Source organism: Oscarella lobularis, chromosome 5, assembly GCF_947507565.1.
Source record: "Oscarella lobularis chromosome 5, ooOscLobu1.1, whole genome shotgun sequence".
In the NCBI taxonomy this organism is placed as follows: domain Eukaryota; kingdom Metazoa; phylum Porifera; class Homoscleromorpha; order Homosclerophorida; family Oscarellidae; genus Oscarella; species Oscarella lobularis.
Window position 1 is genome coordinate 3419367 of NC_089179.1, and position 17721 is coordinate 3437087.

At 46.0% G+C, this 17721-nt stretch overlaps 6 protein-coding genes across 9 annotated transcripts; 1 reads left to right on the top strand and 5 right to left on the bottom strand.

Moving 5' to 3' along the window:
* Positions 1–295: 295 nt before the first annotated feature.
* LOC136187847 (nucleosome assembly protein 1-like 3) lies at positions 296–2666 on the bottom strand. Its single transcript, XM_065975564.1, has 14 exons — positions 2322–2666; positions 2230–2268; positions 1928–2174; positions 1623–1872; positions 1525–1572; positions 1423–1474; positions 1287–1358; positions 1133–1226; positions 1043–1085; positions 909–993; positions 788–859; positions 646–737; positions 495–588; positions 296–442 (listed from the first exon to the last, which is right to left on the bottom strand). Exons 1-14 carry the CDS (start codon positions 2637–2639, stop codon positions 398–400), a joined length of 1551 nt encoding a protein of 516 aa, XP_065831636.1. The 5' UTR covers positions 2640–2666; the 3' UTR covers positions 296–397.
* Positions 2667–2728: 62 nt separating this feature from the next.
* Positions 2729–5228, bottom strand: LOC136187022 (uncharacterized). 4 transcript variants are annotated; one of them, XM_065974530.1, is made up of 6 exons: positions 5037–5228; positions 4874–4960; positions 4721–4822; positions 4647–4670; positions 4320–4594; positions 2729–4267 (listed from the first exon to the last, which is right to left on the bottom strand). In XM_065974530.1, exons 1-6 carry the CDS (start codon positions 5104–5106, stop codon positions 2960–2962), a joined length of 1866 nt encoding a protein of 621 aa, XP_065830602.1. In that variant the 5' UTR covers positions 5107–5228; the 3' UTR covers positions 2729–2959. The 4 variants fall into 4 exon arrangements, with proteins under 4 accessions (XP_065830602.1, XP_065830601.1, XP_065830600.1 ...); XM_065974529.1 differs by having other exon boundaries at positions 4721–4828; XM_065974528.1 differs by having other exon boundaries at positions 4721–4960.
* A 28-nt stretch (positions 5229–5256) lies between these two features.
* Positions 5257–8478, bottom strand: LOC136187021 (peroxisomal acyl-coenzyme A oxidase 3-like). Its single transcript, XM_065974527.1, has 17 exons — positions 8085–8478; positions 7959–8027; positions 7684–7773; positions 7394–7629; positions 7286–7336; positions 7171–7216; positions 7014–7123; positions 6890–6962; positions 6594–6834; positions 6413–6535; positions 6248–6358; positions 6109–6194; positions 5990–6058; positions 5804–5940; positions 5686–5752; positions 5549–5635; positions 5257–5500 (listed from the first exon to the last, which is right to left on the bottom strand). Exons 1-17 carry the CDS (start codon positions 8472–8474, stop codon positions 5411–5413), a joined length of 2076 nt encoding a protein of 691 aa, XP_065830599.1. The 5' UTR covers positions 8475–8478; the 3' UTR covers positions 5257–5410.
* A 101-nt stretch (positions 8479–8579) lies between these two features.
* On the bottom strand, positions 8580–10949 carry LOC136186835 (uncharacterized). Its single transcript, XM_065974305.1, has 4 exons — positions 10835–10949; positions 10285–10758; positions 9962–10230; positions 8580–9908 (listed from the first exon to the last, which is right to left on the bottom strand). The coding sequence occupies exons 1-4, from the start codon at positions 10887–10889 to the stop codon at positions 8613–8615; spliced, it is 2094 nt and encodes a 697-aa protein (XP_065830377.1). The 5' UTR covers positions 10890–10949; the 3' UTR covers positions 8580–8612.
* Positions 10950–11138: 189 nt separating this feature from the next.
* LOC136186888 (calcium release-activated calcium channel protein 1-like) lies at positions 11139–12185 on the bottom strand. The gene is made up of 2 exons (XM_065974362.1): positions 12072–12185; positions 11139–11875 (listed from the first exon to the last, which is right to left on the bottom strand). The coding sequence occupies exons 1-2, from the start codon at positions 12177–12179 to the stop codon at positions 11237–11239; spliced, it is 747 nt and encodes a 248-aa protein (XP_065830434.1). The 5' UTR covers positions 12180–12185; the 3' UTR covers positions 11139–11236.
* Positions 12186–12248: 63 nt separating this feature from the next.
* Positions 12249–16919, top strand: LOC136186901 (lysine-specific demethylase 2B-like). The gene is made up of 20 exons (XM_065974381.1): positions 12249–12288; positions 12350–12503; positions 12565–12643; positions 12704–12750; positions 12824–12996; positions 13061–13167; positions 13226–13319; positions 13367–13520; positions 13605–13720; positions 13781–14020; positions 14072–14131; positions 14187–14681; positions 14733–14759; positions 14820–14891; positions 14942–15010; positions 15077–15343; positions 15393–15440; positions 15493–15567; positions 15616–15672; positions 15730–16919. The coding sequence occupies exons 1-20, from the start codon at positions 12256–12258 to the stop codon at positions 16768–16770; spliced, it is 3408 nt and encodes a 1135-aa protein (XP_065830453.1). The 5' UTR covers positions 12249–12255; the 3' UTR covers positions 16771–16919.
* The last annotated feature ends 802 nt before the right edge of the window (positions 16920–17721 follow it).

A 17721-nucleotide genomic window follows, 5' to 3' on the forward strand; every position in this document is an offset into this window, starting at 1 on the left:
ATTATTTAATTAATTAATAAAATTAATTAATTAATCAATCATTAAAGTGGTAACTTGGGAGAGCGAAGAGCTGGAAGCCTCGAAACTTCGCTAGAGCGGCGGCACGAGGAGTCGCGGTGTCGCCGACGAAAGGAGGGCCCCCCCACTTCGTTCTACCTTACGTACTTCATTATCTGACGAATTTAGAGCTCGTTTGGAGTCGTCATCCATGTCGCGAACGTCGGAGAGGAAAGCGCGACGTCCGCGTGTTGGGTCACTCCTTGCGTCGTGCGCACGCATCTCCGAGAGACACGTGCATGGAACATGCGACTCTATTTAATCTCCGTTATCGTATGCACCGGGCTAAAAAAATAAAAATAAAAAAACTGTACAAAAAAGCGTATAAAGAGAATTTCATCTATGAACGTATTTGATCGAAGAGACGCCTCAAATCCGGATGTACCTAAAATAATAATTAATTAATTAGAAATAAATATCACATTAGTGGTTATAACCGAGACTCCTTTCAATTTCCAATCGATGGCTTCGAAGTCAGTCGTCTCCAGAACGTCCCTTTCCGCCCCCTTATCCTCCGCTGCCTTATATGACCTTATAGTAGAAAAAATAAGAAAGTACTAAAGGAGAAAAACATTTTTGAACTCGTACAAGAAAGAAGTTACAAGGAGTCGTTCAGATAGAGCAGCAAGGCCATAAAATTGCTCTCTATTAAATTCCATGTCGGCCGCAATGGAAGCCACCTGGACATTAGAGATAAATAGCCTAAACTGATAAATAACTCTGTTTCTACTTGAAAAACGTCTTTGATTTGTTCTTTCGTCGACGAATGAAAGTGGACTTCCATCAAGGCATTTTCGACTTCCTTTATGAAGAATAAATAGGGAAAGGAAATAATTGATTAACTGCTGTACCGTCATATTTAAAATTCCGTTGCTACGCTTACGAGCTCGATCAATCATTCTAAACACTTTGGAGTACCACGACCTCCTTCTATCACTAAAATAATTAATTAGAAAAAGCTAAAAAGGATTCTCATGTTCCTCGCCTTATGACCGAAAAGCGTTTCAGATATTCAAGTGGAGACAAATCTATAATCATATATTCACTAACCCAAAGTGATACAATAAATTCTCACCTTCAAGAAGCTTCATATCCATTGGCAATTCAAACCGACACGATTTCTTCGAGAGTGCAAAGCGATGTTTGAGCCAAGGCTCCAGAGGCTTGAGCTAAAAATAAACGCCTTTACATTTAATACCCTCACGTGTTATATATTTATTTAATTAAACCTCTGGAGGTTCATATTCTTGGTCTTCGAGCTTGGGAACTCCTTTCCATTTTCTCTTATGTATAGCTGCCTCCTTGGCGTACAAAAAATTATTTATTTTAATTAAAAATAAAAATGTATTTCATTTTTTATTTTACCGTTTTTCTTTGCTGTTGTTGTTGTTTTTCCTTCTTCGGTTTCCGTTCAAACCTGAAACAACAAAATGACTTGTGTGTAGTAAATATTTCTCTCTCTCTTACTTTCTCTTCACTTTAGGCTCTTCTCTGACTTCTTCCTTGATATCGATACTAAATATGCGATGTTCGAGTTTCGAGCAAGTGTTCCAGAATCTACGTACGTTGGTAAGACTTCTACAGATTTGCTTTCGTCTTCTTTCTCCTCCTTCTCTTCCTCCTCAATGACAGCCGGGGTTTCGTCTTCTCTGACGTCATCCAAATCTTCAACGCTGATTATTTCCTCCTCGTTTTCCTCCTCATCTTTCTCCTCAGGTTCAAAACGAACGGGATGCCAATCGGGAGACAGGTCATCGTCTTCTTCGAGCACGGGTTGCAGTGACTCGGAAAAATTCGCCGGCGTACGTCGATCGTCTAAGAAAAACGCGTCTCAGTCAAAAAACCGGTAGAAACCATTTTCTCATCGAACCGTCTTCAGAATCGCTGCTAATCGTCTCCGCGCCGCCCAAATCGTCATTATTAGCGACATTTTCTTCCATCCAAGCAAACGAGACGTGCGACGTCGGTTTGCTCTCCGTTTTCGTGGCTCGAGGCGGGGGCGGGAGCGGGGGAGGGGGCGGGGCGAACCTATACTTGGGCTTCTTTAGCTTATCGCGCTCGTGTAATACAGCCGGCTTCACGAAGCACAAGTACTCGACGGGACCTTCGACTTTTCTCTAGAAGAAAAACGTAGTTTATGAAGAAAAAAGCGATAAAAAGTCTCGTACTCACCGAATTATCTTGAATCGTGGGCCGAGGCCCCGAAAATCTCTACACAAACGATATATCTTAATAAAAGAGACTCGAAACGCTGTTCCACTTACTAGAAATCCCGTTCGCGGACGCGTGAGACGTCGTAGCGTCGAAATTCCATCGCCGCTCCTTACAGGCGCCGATTTCGGTCTTCGCGTCGATTCGACGTCGACGGAGTGGAACGATCCGTAGCCGCTCGACGGGCGAGAGCTGTAGACGCTCGCGCGCGAGCGCTGGTGACGCTGGAGAAAATGCTGCGAGCCGAATCCCGAGCTCGGAGCGGCGAGCGACGTCGACGATGAAGGAGATCGCGACGATCGAGATCGGGCGGCGGGCGAGAGCCCGTCGGAGCCGATCGTGAGCCAGGGAAGACGGGGATCCTGGGTCATGGCGTTGGAGACGCCATTCGGTGATGACGTAGGTGTTTACGAGCGAATCCTATAGCGACAACGCGCGCGGGGCTTTCGAACACACGTGCTACTGTAGGAGGAAAACATCAATAAAAAATACTTGAAGAAAACATCACAAATAATAAAAGATAACGTTTAAAAAGCAAAAATAACACAAACAAGGTGTGTACGACAAAATACACAGTCACATTTTCAAATGAGAAGGGTCTGCCAGGGTCTGAAGGGGCTAAATATACTTTTTACGCCTACAGTCACCCTTGCTGTTCTAAAAGCTCCTCCTCTAGCTCCTCCTCTGTAAGTCACTTTTCTAGCTCCTTCAATACTGCTTCTAACATATCAATGTCATGCTTTTTCTTGATCTCTTTGTTTTTCTGAGCATGTAAACCAGCTTTGGCAAACCACCCTGCTTTAGAGTCAACTCTGGGAGAGTAAAACCCTTTTCCTTTCCTACGCGCCCAATCAAAGTCCACAACGAACACAGCACTATTCAAACGATCAACGATGATATTCACGGGACGCAAATCACCGTGAACAAAGGGAAATTCGTCATCCTTAATAATGTCACGCAACTTCTCCAAACTGCGGCGCAGAGAGGGTACAGAAACTGACGGTCGCTTTAACTTTAACTCCTCTGATAGTGAAACAACGTTTGGAATGAATTCCATGACGACTTGAGTGAGAACATTTTCGGCTCCAAAAGCAGGGACTCGTTCGCTGTACTTCAATGCGGGTGCAAATCCCTTCTCGTGAAAATGCTTGTGCGCTTCTTTTCCGTATACACCTTGAACAAATTTAACAACAACGTGCTCACCGCTCTTCTCTTCCTTTGCTTCAAATACCATTGTCCCCTTCATTCGGCGAACGTATTCAAACTTCACATGATCTCCATACGGACCATATTCTTTGATCCACGGAAAAAGACTCACATCGCGGGGTTTAGCGAGCGTTTCCATTCCGTGCTCCAGTTTTCCCAGCATTGAAGCCAGATAGTCTATACGCAGTAAGCTCAGTACCACGCTGTCAAGAAGCTCATAGGCAATTTTGATATCGGGATCCCTGACATTCAAGGGGACACAATCGTTTGATGCTGAAACAAACGTTGCACCGTAAATGTCAAAACGCTCTCCGACAAAGACGAGAAGAAAGCAAGGAGGAGCTATGCCTGAACCATGTAGGGCATGTAGATGAAAGTATCTCACTGCTTGAATAGACGGATCTCCATTCATAGGTCGACGTTTGATTTCAGAAACTCCAAGGAGCCTTCCCGTTTCATTTTTAGCCTTAAACATTATGTCTGCTACTGCCTTCTTGGCAACCACCGTGGCCTCTTCGTTGGTCCACTTGGGTATCTGACTCAGGCTGGTCACATTGAACTGTGGCATTTTGGCTCTAAATGCCTCTCCAAGAATTTCTTGAATATTTTTTTCGGGACCAACGCTGAAATCCTCCTCAAGAAATCGTCTAGCTAAAGTCTCATTCTTCCTTTTTGTTTGATGAAACTCGGCAAATTCGCGAACAAACAAAGGCGCAAAAGAATCAGAAGAAATGAACCGTTTGACGTAGGAGTTGTGATGATTTTTGTTGGCGCTCATCAAAGAAGGGGTAGGCTAAAAATAGAAAGTATTGAACTAAAACCTATGCTATGATAACGTAGCTCACTTCTTCAAGAACGACTTTGGTTGATTTTGACTCAAGACGTTCGCCGTTCCACTCAACAACGCAACGATACTTTCCAATGTATTTGATGTCATTCAAATTGAAGGAGATCGAACTACCGCGAAGGGACTTTTCCACCTTACCGTTGATAGACCACTGATACTTGGCGGCATCTTGCTTGTTCGAAACGCATTGAAGCTCAATCTTATCCAGCCAATAATAATGGCAAGATCGCCCATCGTGAAGTTCCGAAGGATGCGTTGTGATCTTCAGTAAATCTGAGACAAAATGTAACTAAAGGGAATAATATGTAGTCCCAACTCATATCACCGTCCTCCCTGTCCTCTTTCTGTCCTGAGACAAAATCTAATAATTAAAGAGAATATATTATAATTTCATATTACCTGTCTGATCCGTTTGATTTTCGTCATCTTCATCCTCCTCTACCGATGACGATTCGTCGTCGTTGTCCTCCTTCTTCACTTTCTCCTCCACCTTCTCCTCTCCTGAGACTAAATGGAATAGGTAGTCCCAATTTAACACGTCATCATCATCACCTGTCTTGGGCGTCGCTTCCTTTTCCTTAGGCCGACCCGTCTTCTTCACATTCAATTGATCAAAGTCATCCGTCATCTTATCCATGTCTACGTAAAAGAGAACGGATAGATTCTACTATCCGTGAAAAGAAGGTATGTCGCGACAATGGGGAAAGCTTCGAACCCTTGGCAGAGCCATCTTTGACACTCAAAGATGCGCGCTTCCTTTTAGAATTTTCTTTAGGAGAGCTCATTCTTCAGCAGAACAGAATGAGGGATAGATATGAAAGCGGAAACTCTCGACGCGCTTTCAACGCCTTTTCTACGTGCCTACAACCGAAAATTAACTCGTCGGAGGCCGCTTTACCGAGTAGATTCTGCGGGATTACCCGGATAGACGACAGTCGTAGTTAGGTACTGTATTACATCACCGAAAAAGCCACGTGGTCACCTGGTATTCACAGCTAATAAAAAATAATGTGCACAAAGATAAATACTGTAAATGTGCACAACAAAAGACATAATTTATTAAAACAAAGATACTATCACGTGTCTTCTTCAACAGGTCTTTGAAACGTCTTGCCACCAACTTGGTCTAGACAAGGCACCGGGGCGACTGAGTACTGAGCCATAGAGCCTCTTGTACACCTTCAACGTGTATACGTATCATAGATGTCTTCGACTCGGACTTTTTACCTGGCCGTCACTGGCTCCTATAGGCGACCTGAGAATAGAGTCAGGAGGGCTCAGCGCATCTGCAAGCGAAACAGCTTCGCTTTTCAGCTGAACCAATATTACATAAATCGCTGAGAAAAAAATTGACAAATTCAAACCTCGTCACACAGAGTTAAAATGCACTTCTTCACAGACTTAGCCGCAGTTTCTCCCGAGCAAAACCCGCCTAATAGCAGAGAAAGTCACCTTAGCTTAAAATAAATTAATCATTAATTTCCTTCGTAGAAAGACGTCATTTCTTTTTCCACGCTATAAAGTCCGTAGAGACAACAGAGTCGTCGAAGGGTCGGCTTCAAATGAGAGGGAGTCGAGTCGTCGACGCAAAGATTAATAAATCGTTGCAGAGAGAGACACTAATTAAAATAAAATAAAATAAAAATTGGACAATAATCGAAAACTGACTCGAATATAAGCCAAGGATAAGGATCGACAATAGTAGGGCTGTGAATTCCCTTTGGCCCAGAATAGATTCTTAGAGAGAAATCGAAAAAAAATCAACTAACATACATATACATATATACCACTCCATTGGCAAGTTCCTCCTGAATTCGAAGTCGGCTTTCCTTGAGAAGATAGCAGACGAGCCACTGAAAAGCGCGCAAGGAAACTAAAAGAGAGAAGAATCCAAAAAAAATGACCCACACAATATATCTTTCGTACTTTCAGGATTTCGCAACAGATCGTCATCCGGATGAAATTTCCGTCTCAAAATCAACCCGTGTTCATTAATGAAATCAACGGTATGAAAAGGACTGACAAAAGACTCGCCTACTAATAATAATAATCATAATCATAATCATCATCTCTACCATCCAAGTGACTCACCTCTTAGTATCTGATCATAGACGGATAGGAGATAGCTGCTCGTCTGTTGCAGTATAACGTTATTATCTCCCTCGTACGTCATATTCGGATCGTGATCGTTTCTCAACTTCCCAAACCCGTTAACTAAGAAAACAAAAAAAGTAAATAATAAAATAAAATTTCGCTTTTTTTCTCAAAGTACCGGCTGAAAATCCGTGTCCGCCGCACGCTTCGCGACACTCCTGTATAGCGTCGCGCGCCGTCCATCCGGCGAGCGGCTTGCTTGAACACGATATAGCGTGAATTTCCTTCGCCATTTCCGTTGCCTTGTCTTCGTCGCCAATCATTTGCTCCAAGCGACAGGCAATTAGATCCGTGAAGATCGTCTCGCTCATCCACGTGAGAACGTAGGCGGACGCCAAGTAGGGAAAAAGACGCCAACGCTAAAAGGAAATAAATCAAGTCTCGATTCAATTAATAATACTAAGTATTTGTGACCTGTAGTTGGTATTCGATGACGGGGTATTCCTCTTTGCCGTCGTCGCCAAACTGACGTCGAACGGCTGAATATCTAAAATAGAATAATTAATTAATTAATTAATTAATGATTATATTCTCTTGCCTTATTGCGATCACCGTTGCCATGGCGAGATTCAGGCAGGACATGCCCGTTATGAAAACGCGACCAGTCGACAGGGATCCCATCGATTCTGCCTGTCGCTTGTGAACGTCCTTAGAGAATGAATGAAGTCAACACTGATGTGTATGTATAAAAGAACCTTGACGTTGGAGACGTATTTTCCGTCATCTGATATGCGACCGATTCTAAAACCATTCATCAGTATAGAAGTGCATCTCTTATTAATTAATTAAATCCCCCCCTCCAAGTCATACTTGCTAAGCAAATTCTCCTTAGGAATCCTCAATGAGTCAAAGGCAACAAACCTAGATAAAGAGAGAGATATAGCGTTCGTATACAAAGAATCAATAATTATGTCTTACCCGTTTGCTAATCCATTCTGCCCGAGTTTGAGCCCGATGTCTCCCACTAGCACGCCGGGAAGTGGCGTCAAGGTGACTGGGTCACGCAGTGGGACGAGAAATGACTGGAGTCCGTGACTCTCTTTTGTGTCGGGCGTGTGCAGCTGAGCAAAGACGACGGCGTGCGTCGCTACGTTGCCGAGTACTCCGACCCACCATTTCGTTCCCTCGTAATGAGGAGTATTCAATACAAATTCCTGTATAGAACGTATTATAGAAATAACGAGAGGAAGTCTATTGCGAGAGACTACGCTTGTCTCGGGATCGAAGGTCGCCGTTGTTCGCATCGCCTGAGTGTTACTTCCGTGACTCAATTCGGTCAGAGCAAAACAGCCAATAACCTGTGGGGAGAGACAGAGAGAGGTTAGTCCCCAACACTCATTTCCATCCACAAAGAAATTGAAACAAAATCGCTTTTGAAAATTTAATTTTAATAACCTTCAAATAAACACACCGTAAATTTACACAGATTTTATCCAATTAACTAATCCAATTAATTAATTAGATTAATTTAATTAAACCTTGCCTCAAAGTTACGCGCTTTTTCTGCCAGTTCTTCGTGATGCTCGAAGCCAGAAATCAACGAACAGAAGAGCTGCAACAAAACCCCCAAAGATTCTAAATTCCCCCCTACGGTGTACACTGTACGCACATTGAAATGAAGTGCGTGCATGGCGCTCAGGCCCCAATCGAGAGCGCCGACGCACAAATTCAAGGCGTGAGCGAGACGCGGCGACGCGCGCGGATCGACACCGTCGAGAAAGTCGTATTCGTGCAGACGACGACATCGCTTGTACGTCAAAGCGCGATAGTCGGCGTTGGAGAGCTCGTCTTCGACGGGCGCGAAGAGCGCGTCCTTTTCGAGGGTCGACCAGACGCGATCGACGAATTCGACGACTTCTTCGCCGAAGAGAAGAACGCGCATCTCGCGAGGACGGAACGTCGATTTTCGGTAGGGAGACAGAGGTCCCGAACAATGAATCGGTTTCGGCGCCGCTAAATGACGTAGAAGAACGTGAAGTCGGCGTTTCTCTTCGGACATCTTCTTTTGCTAAAGCACGCTAAATTTTCTAAACTCAATTTTTCAATAGTAGAATTTTAACTATTTTCTAAACTCAATTTTTGAATAATAGAATTTTAACCCTACCCTACACACACAACTATATACTGTACTACAAAATTAACTAGGTAGTGCGTCCAATATTGCTTTCAACATTGCAATATCATGCTCTTTTTTAATGAGTGCGTTTTTCTGAACGTGACGGCCAGCGTTGACGAACCACTTCGCTTCAGCATTAACTCTGGGCGAGTAAAATCCTTCTCCTTCTTTTCGCGCCCAATCGAAGTCCACAACGGACAAATTGCCATGAGAATCGACGATGATGTTCACGGGACGCAGATCGCCATGAACAAAGGGAGAATCGCGAATCACGTCGAGCAATTTTTCCAAACCGCGGCGCAGAACGGATACGTCAACCGACGGTTGTTTTCCCCATTCCACATCCTCCAGAATGTAGTGAAGTGGAATGCCTGGAACGATGTTCATTACGACTTGAAAGACAACTTTTTCGGCAAAAACGGCAGCTCGTTCGCTATGCTTCAATTTCGGGGCGAATCCTTTTTCCCAAAAATGCCTGTGTGCTTCTTCTCCGTACTCGCCTCGGACAAACTTCACGACGACGAATTGACCGCTCTCTTCCTTCGCTTTAAATACCATCCCCTTCAGTTGACGAACGTATTCAAACCGCACATCTCCGTACTCTTTGATCCACGGAAAAGGACTTACGGGAGACTCAGCCCGCGCAGCGAGCCTTTCCATTCCATCCTCCAGCTTTCCCAGCATTGAAGCCAAACAGTCTATTTGAAGTAGACTCAGAACCATGCTGTCGAGACGCTCATAGGCAATTCTGACATCGGGATGATGGACTGGCACGGCGTCGGGATCCGGAGGCGCTGGAATATTCGAAACAAACGTTGCGCCGAAAATTTGGAAATGATCTCCGCAAAAAATGGGCAGAAAGCAAGGAAGCGGTATGCCTGGACACGTCCTTTTTCGGGCTCGAACATCAAAGTGTCTCACTGCTTCAAGAGACAGATCCCCTTCTATGGGCCGAGGTTTGAACACGGAAGCTCCAACCAGCTCCCCCGTTTGACTTTCAAAGATTAAGTCCGCTTTTGCCCCCCTGACAACCAATACGTCACTGTCCTTTATGTTTGCCACACTTTGGGGTTTCACACGGAACTGCGGCATTCCTTTTTCAAATGCATCTGGGAGAACTTCTTGAATAGAGTCTTCGGAGCCAATGCTGAAATCGTTTTCAAGAAGTCGTCTAGCCAAAGACGCACACTTCCTTTCTGTTTGATGAAACTCGGCGAATTCGCGAACGAATAAAGGCGCAAAAGCATCAGGAGAAATCAACCGATTGACGTAGGAGTCGTGTTCTTGTTGATTGGTGCTTATAATAGTAGCGGTAGGCTACAAATAAAAACTATAGCATAACAAAACCACGCCATGATAACGTAACTTACTTCCTGTCTTTTTTTAACATCGACCTTGGTTGATTTTGACGTACGTCTTTCGCCATTATACTCGACAACGCAATGATACTTTCCCACGTAACCCATGTTAGTCAAATGCACGCAGATTGAACTGTCACAAAGAGACGGCTCCTCCCTATTGTTGATGAACCACCGATAGTTAGCATCTCGTTTGTTTGACTGGCACTGAAGCTCGATCCGGGAAAACCACGGATAAGGTGGATATGCTGCTGTAGGATGGATTAAGATCTGCAGTGGAACTAAGAAATAACATCTAACTAAAGAGGATAAAATATACTCCCCACTCATTTCACCTTCTGTTTTCACTGTCTTCTTCTCCCCTCTCATTTTCCTTCTCTCCTCCTCCTCCATCTCCTTCGCCATCTTCCTTCTCTTCTCTTCCATCTCCTCCGCCATCTTCTCCTCCTCTTCCGCCATCTTCTCCTCCATCTCCTTCCTTCTCTTCTCCTCCTCCTCCGCCATCTTCTTCCTTCTCTTCTCTTCCTCCTCCGCCATCTTCTCCTCCATCTCCTTCCTTCTCTTCTCCTCCTCCTCCGCCATCTTCTTCTCCATCTTCCTTCTCTCCTCCTCCATCTCCTTCGCCATCTTCCTTCTCTCCTTCCTTCTCTCCTCCTCCATCTCTTTCGCCATCTTCCTTCTCTTCTCCTCCATCTCCGCCACCATTTTTCTCTCTTCCGCCGTCGTCTTTCTCTCTTCCACCTCCTTCGGCTCACTAAGCCGTCGATCGATTGCCATTTCAGCAAAGGCGAACTCCAACTGATCTGAGTCTGCGGAAAAGAAGGCCGTTTTGAGTCGTCAACGATCAACATGTGGAAAGCTAGCTAGAGCTACAGACGTACGAACCCTCGACGGAAAGATTTTCGGAACTAGAAAACGCGCTATCTCGAGCAGAGCTCATTTTCAGCAGGTCAACGCGACGAACAAGGGAAAGGAACTTTCGAAAGCGAAGACGTGACCGTTACGCATGCGTGAGCGTTACGCATGCGTGTTTAGAACTACCTGTAGGTACCTCCCACCTAGGGCTCTGCTCCCACCGAGGCCCCTCCCACCAGCCCCACACTCAGGGAATTAGTACTGTATCCCTGCTACACTCACTCACTCGTAATCCCGCCGAATAGGTCCATCTATTAGTGATAATAACGCACGGTCAATTTCTAAATAATTTATTTCAATTGCATACCCTACAAGTATATACAGTATGTAACTCTATCTAGGCAGCCCTCCAAATTAGCACAGCACTGCCGTTCAAAGGTTGTCAATAGCTTCATGGTATGAACTGCGATCTGAGTGCAAGTCGACGGCGACAAAGTCTCGTCGACTCGCATCATTGACTACATTCGGATCTGGCGTCACATCGAGATTCTGTTTCAACGCCTGCAACTCGGACATGGCCTTCGTCGACACCTCGTATCGATGCAGGACGATGAAATAGTAAAATCTCGCGGCAAACACGAGAAAAACGAGGACAAAGACGCCAAGCACAACGCTAGAAACAAGAGCGGCAATCCAACGATTCGACGCCGAGCTCTCGTCGTCACTCAGAGTCCCATTCACGTGCTTCATAACGACGTTGCCTCCGTAGACGTGAGCGAATTTAATCCAGCATATAATCCCCAATTCGAACATGAAAAGAACGATGCCGATAATCGTGGAGAACGCCCACGCGAGTTCGATGTACTTGTGAAGGCGCTTGTGCGGCGACTCGCGCACCGCTTCCGGGTCGACGGTGTGACGCGAGCCGACCGCGTCGACGTACGGCAGTATGCACGTTGATATCAATAAAGCGAATAGATGAACGCCTATTAGAATAGTCGTCGTCACGCCGAATGCGATTAGAAGTTGAATTGATATGTCCGAGGGCAAGTCAGCCTCTACCATGGCAACCTGTCAGAGAGAGAGAGGGAGGAGAGATTTACTTTTTAATATAAATTCTCTAATTAAATAATTTTACTTAGATTAATTTTAATTGGGTTAATTAATTAAAGGTCATGAAAATAATTTTCTGCATGGCTTCCGTTCGAAAGAAGGGGAGGAAGTCGCGTAAGACGGTGAGTGGGCCCCTATGTGTCGAGTCTTTTACCATTGCGAATCCTGATAGGAGCGTTGACGTCTGGCTCGACTGCTTTAGCTTTGCGCGACTCAGCCACAGGCTATTCCACGCCAAGTGATCGTACTTCTTCGAAGACATTTGCAACGCGTCACGTGCCTAATGACCTCACCAGCGTGTCGCCCTCTGCGCATGCCCACTTTAGCAGCTTCAAAAAATGATCAGAAACGACGCTTCAGATCGGCAACTGGTATCGCTCGACCGACTCGCAGGCGTCGAATGCATGCACCTGACGTCTACTTTGCAAATAGCGATCGCGCGGCGCTCGCCGAACGATCACGGACGACGTTCCGGAACTGAACGAGTACATCGAAGGTCTTTCGTCGAAGCGCGCCTTCAACGTCGAGACGAAAATCACGAGCGGTCGATTTCCGGAGCGATTCGTTCGCTACATGACGGGAAACGGTGCGAAAACGACGCGCGAAGCGACGAAATTAAAAAAGAATATATATATATGTTCATATAGATTTTACGTTGGATTACGTTCGACGGAACGGTTTCTTTTCGCCGCTCGTCTTTCGCAACAAGGAGGGCTTGGACATGAGGTTAGAGAATAAATATCGATAATTGACATTTTTTTCTATGGCTTCCGTTGTTCTTCTTAGAATGCCCAATAAACAATTCTCGGTCGATGACGTCAAGTGTTACGTCGGTACGCGCGAGTTCGAGTCTCCCTTCCTTCGTCTTCGTCGAAAATTTTTTTTTATTTTTTTTATTTAACTAAGGCAATAGACGGATTATTGACGTCATGGACGTTTCGTCGCAGCAGGCGTTGGAAATGGCGATGGAGGAGTTTGCCGCCTATTATCGAAGTCGAAAGCGCTCGCGTCTGCTCAACGTCATAAGTCTCGAGTTCAGTCAGACGCCTATGGATCAGTTGGTCCAATCGCCAAGAGTGGTACACGAAAACTCAGTCTAGGAAAGATAGCTGATTATACTATAGGGTATATTGTATTTCTTAGGTTCGATTAATAGACTGGGTCGACAAAGTTTGGCCGCACGATTTGAAGCTGGAGCAGACGGAGGGAACGAATCAGATGATGAATATGAAATATCCCAAAGTGCAAAAGTGAGAACTATATGAGATAAAATTCAATGGATTATCTAATGAAGTCTTTGTCCGGCAGATATTGTCTAATGAGCGTCGGCGGTTCGTACACGGATTTCCACATCGATTTCGGAGGGACATCTGTATGGTATCACGTACTAAGGGGAGAAAAGGTATAAGGTACTCCTATGTCCCCCCCTGTACTCATGACGTCTTCTAGATCTTCTGGCTTATACCTCCAACACCGGAAAATCTTATCATCTACGAAAAGTGGGTGAAATCGGGTCGCCAACAGGACGTCTTTCTCGGCGATCTCGTCAACGAATGCGGTCTCGTTCGACTGCGAGAGGGCTACACGTTCATGATACCCACAGGCAATAATTCAATAATAATTACTCGAATTAATCAAATTATTCAATTAATTTTATTAATTTAATTATGTTTTAATTTGATTATAGGTTGGATTCATGCCGTGTATACTCCCATGGATAGTCTCGTGTTTGGGGGCAATTTTCTGCATAGTTTTAATATTGAAGGGCAACTCGTTGTTTCTGATATAGAAGATAGGACTAAGGTTTTACATAATCATATATTTTTTCGCTTGTAATTGGTTTTCTTTTTTTCTTTGGCATAGGTTCCTTTTAAATTTCGCTATCCGTTTTTCGTCGAGATCATGTGGTACGTCATAAAGGATTACGTGACGTCGCTCGAACGGAAACCGGACAATAGTGCGGCGGCCTTGCTCAACTGTCTCTCGTTGTACGAGATTCAAGGCTTAGCCGCGTTGCTCTTCCGCATGGAACGGACGCCGCTCTGGCGAAAGCGAGTCCCAACGGAGATCAGCGACCCCGAAGCTCTCCTAATCCGATTAAAAGTAAGAAAAGGTATGTATCCTCACGATGGAAAATAGACAAGAACGTCTTAGAGTCTTCTAAACGGATATCAAATATTGACAACATACATGGCATCAGAATTGCGAGAAGAGGTAAAAGGAGAGAGAGAGAGAGAAAGTTAGTTTAATTCACTAGGATCTTTCCTAGAAACCTCGAAGCGTCAGAGACGATTCTCCACCTCCGCCTTCGCTCTCGCCGTCGCAACGCTTCAGCGATCATTACTACTGGCGTATTCCCGAAGCGAAGCGTACAAAGGCGTCTACGGAAGACGATCGTCGTCAAAATGACGACGACGGCGAGTTGACGGCACGAGTTCGCCGCCGCGACGACGTCGTCGCGGCGGCGACTAATCTTCCGCGTGACGGCGACGACGCGGAGTACGTGCCGAAGCCGCGTGCTTCCAGTGGCGGCGGCGGCGGCGGCGGCGGCGGCGGCGGCGGCGGCGGCGGCGGCGGCCGTCGACGTAAGCGGGGTTCAGCGTCGCATTCGTTGCGCGAGGTTCGGCAGCGGAGGAATCGGTGCGGGCAATGCGTCGGTTGTCTGTCGGTCGAGTGTCGCGAGTGTCGCTATTGCTTGGATATGCCGAAGAACGGCGGGACGGGACGATTGCGACAGGCGTGCGAGAAGAGAAAGTGTTTGAATGTGAGATTGAGACCCAACTCATGAGATACTTATTTATTGTTTATTTATTAGATGAATTGTCAGACGACTGAGGAAACGGTATGCCTATATTTTTTCCTTATGTAGTATTATTATTATTGTTGTTTATTTTTTTTTCAGGAAGACAGTGGTGATAGCGAGGATGATGATGAAGAGGAGGCGTCGTATGACGACGATGACACGTCGTCTGACGTAAGCGATTTCTTCTCTACCTCAAAAACGGGGCATCGTGATTTCTCAAGGAGCTATCTGACGTTTCTATCTCGTCATCTTCATCGCATTCTATGCCAGCAATAGGACGTCGAGAGAAGGTGACCTTCTTTCTCTACACTTGCGTTTTTATTATTAATCATCATCATCATTATTTTTTTTTCAAGGCTAAGGTTCAAAAGACTGGTCGGACGCCGCGTTCGGCTAAATCTCGTTCCGCGGGTCCCGACGCTCTTTCTGAACTCGACATGTTCGACTTCAACGAAGAGGCGTTGGATCTGATGGTGGGATCAGTTCAAGGTTTAGCCGATCTCACACCAGATGACCTCGTGAGTCTATGCGGCGGCACGACGACGACGGAACCAACGGCAATCAACGCTTCGCGAGAACGGAATAAAGACTGGGCTTCACCACAAGCATCAACATTAATAAAGGTATGTATTTATCTTTTTTAGAGGGCTCTTATTAGAGATTTTCTTCTAGGATAATCGTCATCGCACTAGAAGTACTACAGCTGCGCAGCGGTTAAAGGTGCACTGTTGTTTTTTTTGGTTATCGTTATTTTGATTATGATTGTGCGCAGAAAGAGAAATCGGCGTTTGATAAACGACGATCTAAGAAGGGAAGAGACAGCCTCGGTCGTCGCGAATCACGAAACGTTAGTACACGTACTAGAGAACTCAATATACGAAGTGTCTTTGCATAGGCGTCTCGAGGAAGAAATCCAGTCATTCGACAACTAGAAGAAGCTCAGAAAATGAAGGTAAATCATAAGAGACTCTTAGAAGAAAGCACTAAGAGGAGATCTCTGAATATTCAGACTTCATTCAAAATACCCAAACGCGCGAATCCGAACTCGACAGCACAGACAACGCCAGAACAGTCAAATCACAGTCAAGAAACAATTCAAGCGACTCCAACCGATCATTTAACCTACACCCCTCCGAATCCAAACTGGGAACGCAACCCATCGCCTCCGCGTCAACCGAGAGCTCCGAGAGCGCGCAATACGCCAACAGTTACGACTATGGAACCGTTGAGTCGAGACGGTCAATGTCTCGTCGCCGTTTTCGCCTATCTCGCTCAATCGGACTTGAGCCGATGCATGCGAGTGTGTCGCGCCTGGCGCGACTGGTCGTCGCGACCGACCTTCTGGCGTACAATCGATCTCTCACGCAAGGAAACAATCACGGCGAACACACTCGCCTGTCTCAAACGACGTCGCGTGGAAATCATAGATCTAAGCTGGAGCGGCGTGACGCAACGTCAACTACGATGGATATGCAACAAGGTGGCGAGTCTCAAAGAACTGCGTCTAACCGGCTGTCCCAAGTCGATTCTCGCCGCCTTTTTTCACTGCGAACCATTTCCCGCCGCTCTGACGTCACTTGATCTCGGCTGGATCGACGGTCTCGACGATCGATCAATTCGCGATTTATTCGACTCCGATGGATCGGCGATTAAGAACGCGTCGTCGCTCGTCGATTTGCGTCTGACGGGAAGCGCGATCACCGATCAATCGCTCGCGCTTCTCGCCGCCGCTTCGCCTATCCGATTCACGCGGCTCGATCTAAGCTATTGTTCGTTTATCAGCGATAAGGGGATCGATGCGCTTCTGTCGACGAATTCCGGTCTGTGTCGTGCCGTCGCGACGGTGAATTTGTCTGGATGCGGTCGTTTGACTGATAAGTCGGTTGGATATTTTCGACGTTGTCCGCGTTTGGAACGGCTTGATGTTCGTTCGTGCGTCGACGTTTCGTCGAGCGCCTGCGCGCAGCTCGTCGCCTCGACGCACGTCGCGCGTCTTGTTGTCGTCGAGGAGAAGCTCGTCGAGTCCAGGCGACGAACGACACGCGAATAATTTCTCCTTTTTTTTTGTAGTACAGTAAGAAAAAATTCCGCCCTCGTTTCCTCCTCCCCCTCTTTCAATATAATCGGTAATCAAATGTAGAAACTGTCCAGTTGGACGTCGAAATGTTTTAGTCGGAGAAAGGCGTGAGCCGGTCATTACGTTTCTCCAGAACGGGCGTGTAGTCAGGACGCACGTGGTACTCATTTCCAAAACGGGGCGAGGCCAATGTGTGTGTGGGACAATCGCGTTCACATGATAATCTCTACGCTGCTCTTAGCCCCCGCCTCTCTAACAATAGACAACTTTGCAGCTGTGTCGTTCCAGAATGGATGAGAGATGGTACACACACGTGTTTCCCATTCTTCCGCTCTCCTTGAGCGTCTTTATTGCGGGGGTCTCATAACTTTGGGAGAGTTGCAGAAGCTCTTTCTCGACGACAATGCCAAACGATCTAGAATGCTTCTCGTATCGATATTACGAGAAGAGGACCCGATTCGTTTGACAGATTTAATAAATAGCGATTATTTAGTTTCACGAGACGACGGAGTGCTGGTTGCAGCACCAGAGATTATTCTCCGGTGAACAGGTGACTCGGCCGGTTCAACGCTTGCTCTTTGCGCATGCGCTTGGTGCTCCTTCAATCATAGATCAATCCTCTATCGCTTTTTTCGTCGCTGTACAGTGAATCGCGCGTGGTCTATGGCAGGACAACATCACGTAAGCATTTTCTGAAAGCGCGTTTTTTCGCCAGATGGGTTTGGAAGCGAGTTGTTGTGAAGAACGCTTCGCTGCATGTATATACCGCAGGACTCTTCTACGAAACCGTTAAACCCAGTGATTGTAGCGCACAGCCACAGTGTAGCTTTGAAAAGAAGCTGCGATAAGTGCTTGCGAGCAGCAGCGGTCGAGAGGGGCTCCCGACGGGGATCCCATCAATCCGCAAAAAGCACCGAAGTTTCC

Bases quoted from the DNA above. Each gene is read 5' to 3' on its own strand.
- LOC136187847 (XM_065975564.1), bottom strand. From the start codon at position 2,639: ATGACCCAGGATCCCCGTCTTCCCTGGCTCACGATCGGCTCCGACGGG. The intron at 738-787 runs GTAGAAACAGAG...TCTAATGTCCAG, and splicing joins AAATCAAAGACGTTTTTCAA to GTGGCTTCCATTGCGGCCGA. The intron at 443-494 runs GTTATAACCACT...TTATTATTTTAG, and splicing joins GGAAATTGAAAGGAGTCTCG to GTACATCCGGATTTGAGGCG.
- LOC136187022 (XM_065974528.1), bottom strand. From the start codon at position 5,106: ATGAGCTCTCCTAAAGAAAATTCTAAAAGGAAGCGCGCATCTTTGAGT. The intron at 4,671-4,720 runs GTAATATGAAAT...ATTTTGTCTCAG, and splicing joins AAATCAAACGGATCAGACAG to GACAGAAAGAGGACAGGGAG. The intron at 4,268-4,319 runs GTGAGCTACGTT...TTCTATTTTTAG, and splicing joins CCAAAGTCGTTCTTGAAGAA to CCTACCCCTTCTTTGATGAG.
- LOC136187021 (XM_065974527.1), bottom strand. From the start codon at position 8,474: ATGTCCGAAGAGAAACGCCGACTTCACGTTCTTCTACGTCATTTAGCG. The intron at 8,028-8,084 runs GTGCGTACAGTG...GTTTTGTTGCAG, and splicing joins TGCACGCACTTCATTTCAAT to CTCTTCTGTTCGTTGATTTC. The intron at 5,636-5,685 runs GTTTGAATTTGT...ATATTGGTTCAG, and splicing joins TTTTAACTCTGTGTGACGAG to CTGAAAAGCGAAGCTGTTTC.
- LOC136186835 (XM_065974305.1), bottom strand. From the start codon at position 10,889: ATGAGCTCTGCTCGAGATAGCGCGTTTTCTAGTTCCGAAAATCTTTCC. The intron at 10,759-10,834 runs GTTCGTACGTCT...TCTTTTCCGCAG, and splicing joins CGAAAATCTTTCCGTCGAGG to ACTCAGATCAGTTGGAGTTC. The intron at 10,231-10,284 runs GTGAAATGAGTG...GTTATTTCTTAG, and splicing joins GAAGACAGTGAAAACAGAAG to TTCCACTGCAGATCTTAATC.
- LOC136186888 (XM_065974362.1), bottom strand. From the start codon at position 12,179: ATGTCTTCGAAGAAGTACGATCACTTGGCGTGGAATAGCCTGTGGCTG. The intron at 11,876-12,071 runs GTAAAAGACTCG...TCTCTCTGACAG, and splicing joins TCCTATCAGGATTCGCAATG to GTTGCCATGGTAGAGGCTGA.
- LOC136186901 (XM_065974381.1), top strand. From the start codon at position 12,256: ATGATCAGAAACGACGCTTCAGATCGGCAACTG. The intron at 12,997-13,060 runs GTACACGAAAAC...TGTATTTCTTAG, and splicing joins TGGTCCAATCGCCAAGAGTG to GTTCGATTAATAGACTGGGT. The intron at 14,021-14,071 runs GTAAGAAAAGGT...AGAACGTCTTAG, and splicing joins CTCTCCTAATCCGATTAAAA to AGTCTTCTAAACGGATATCA.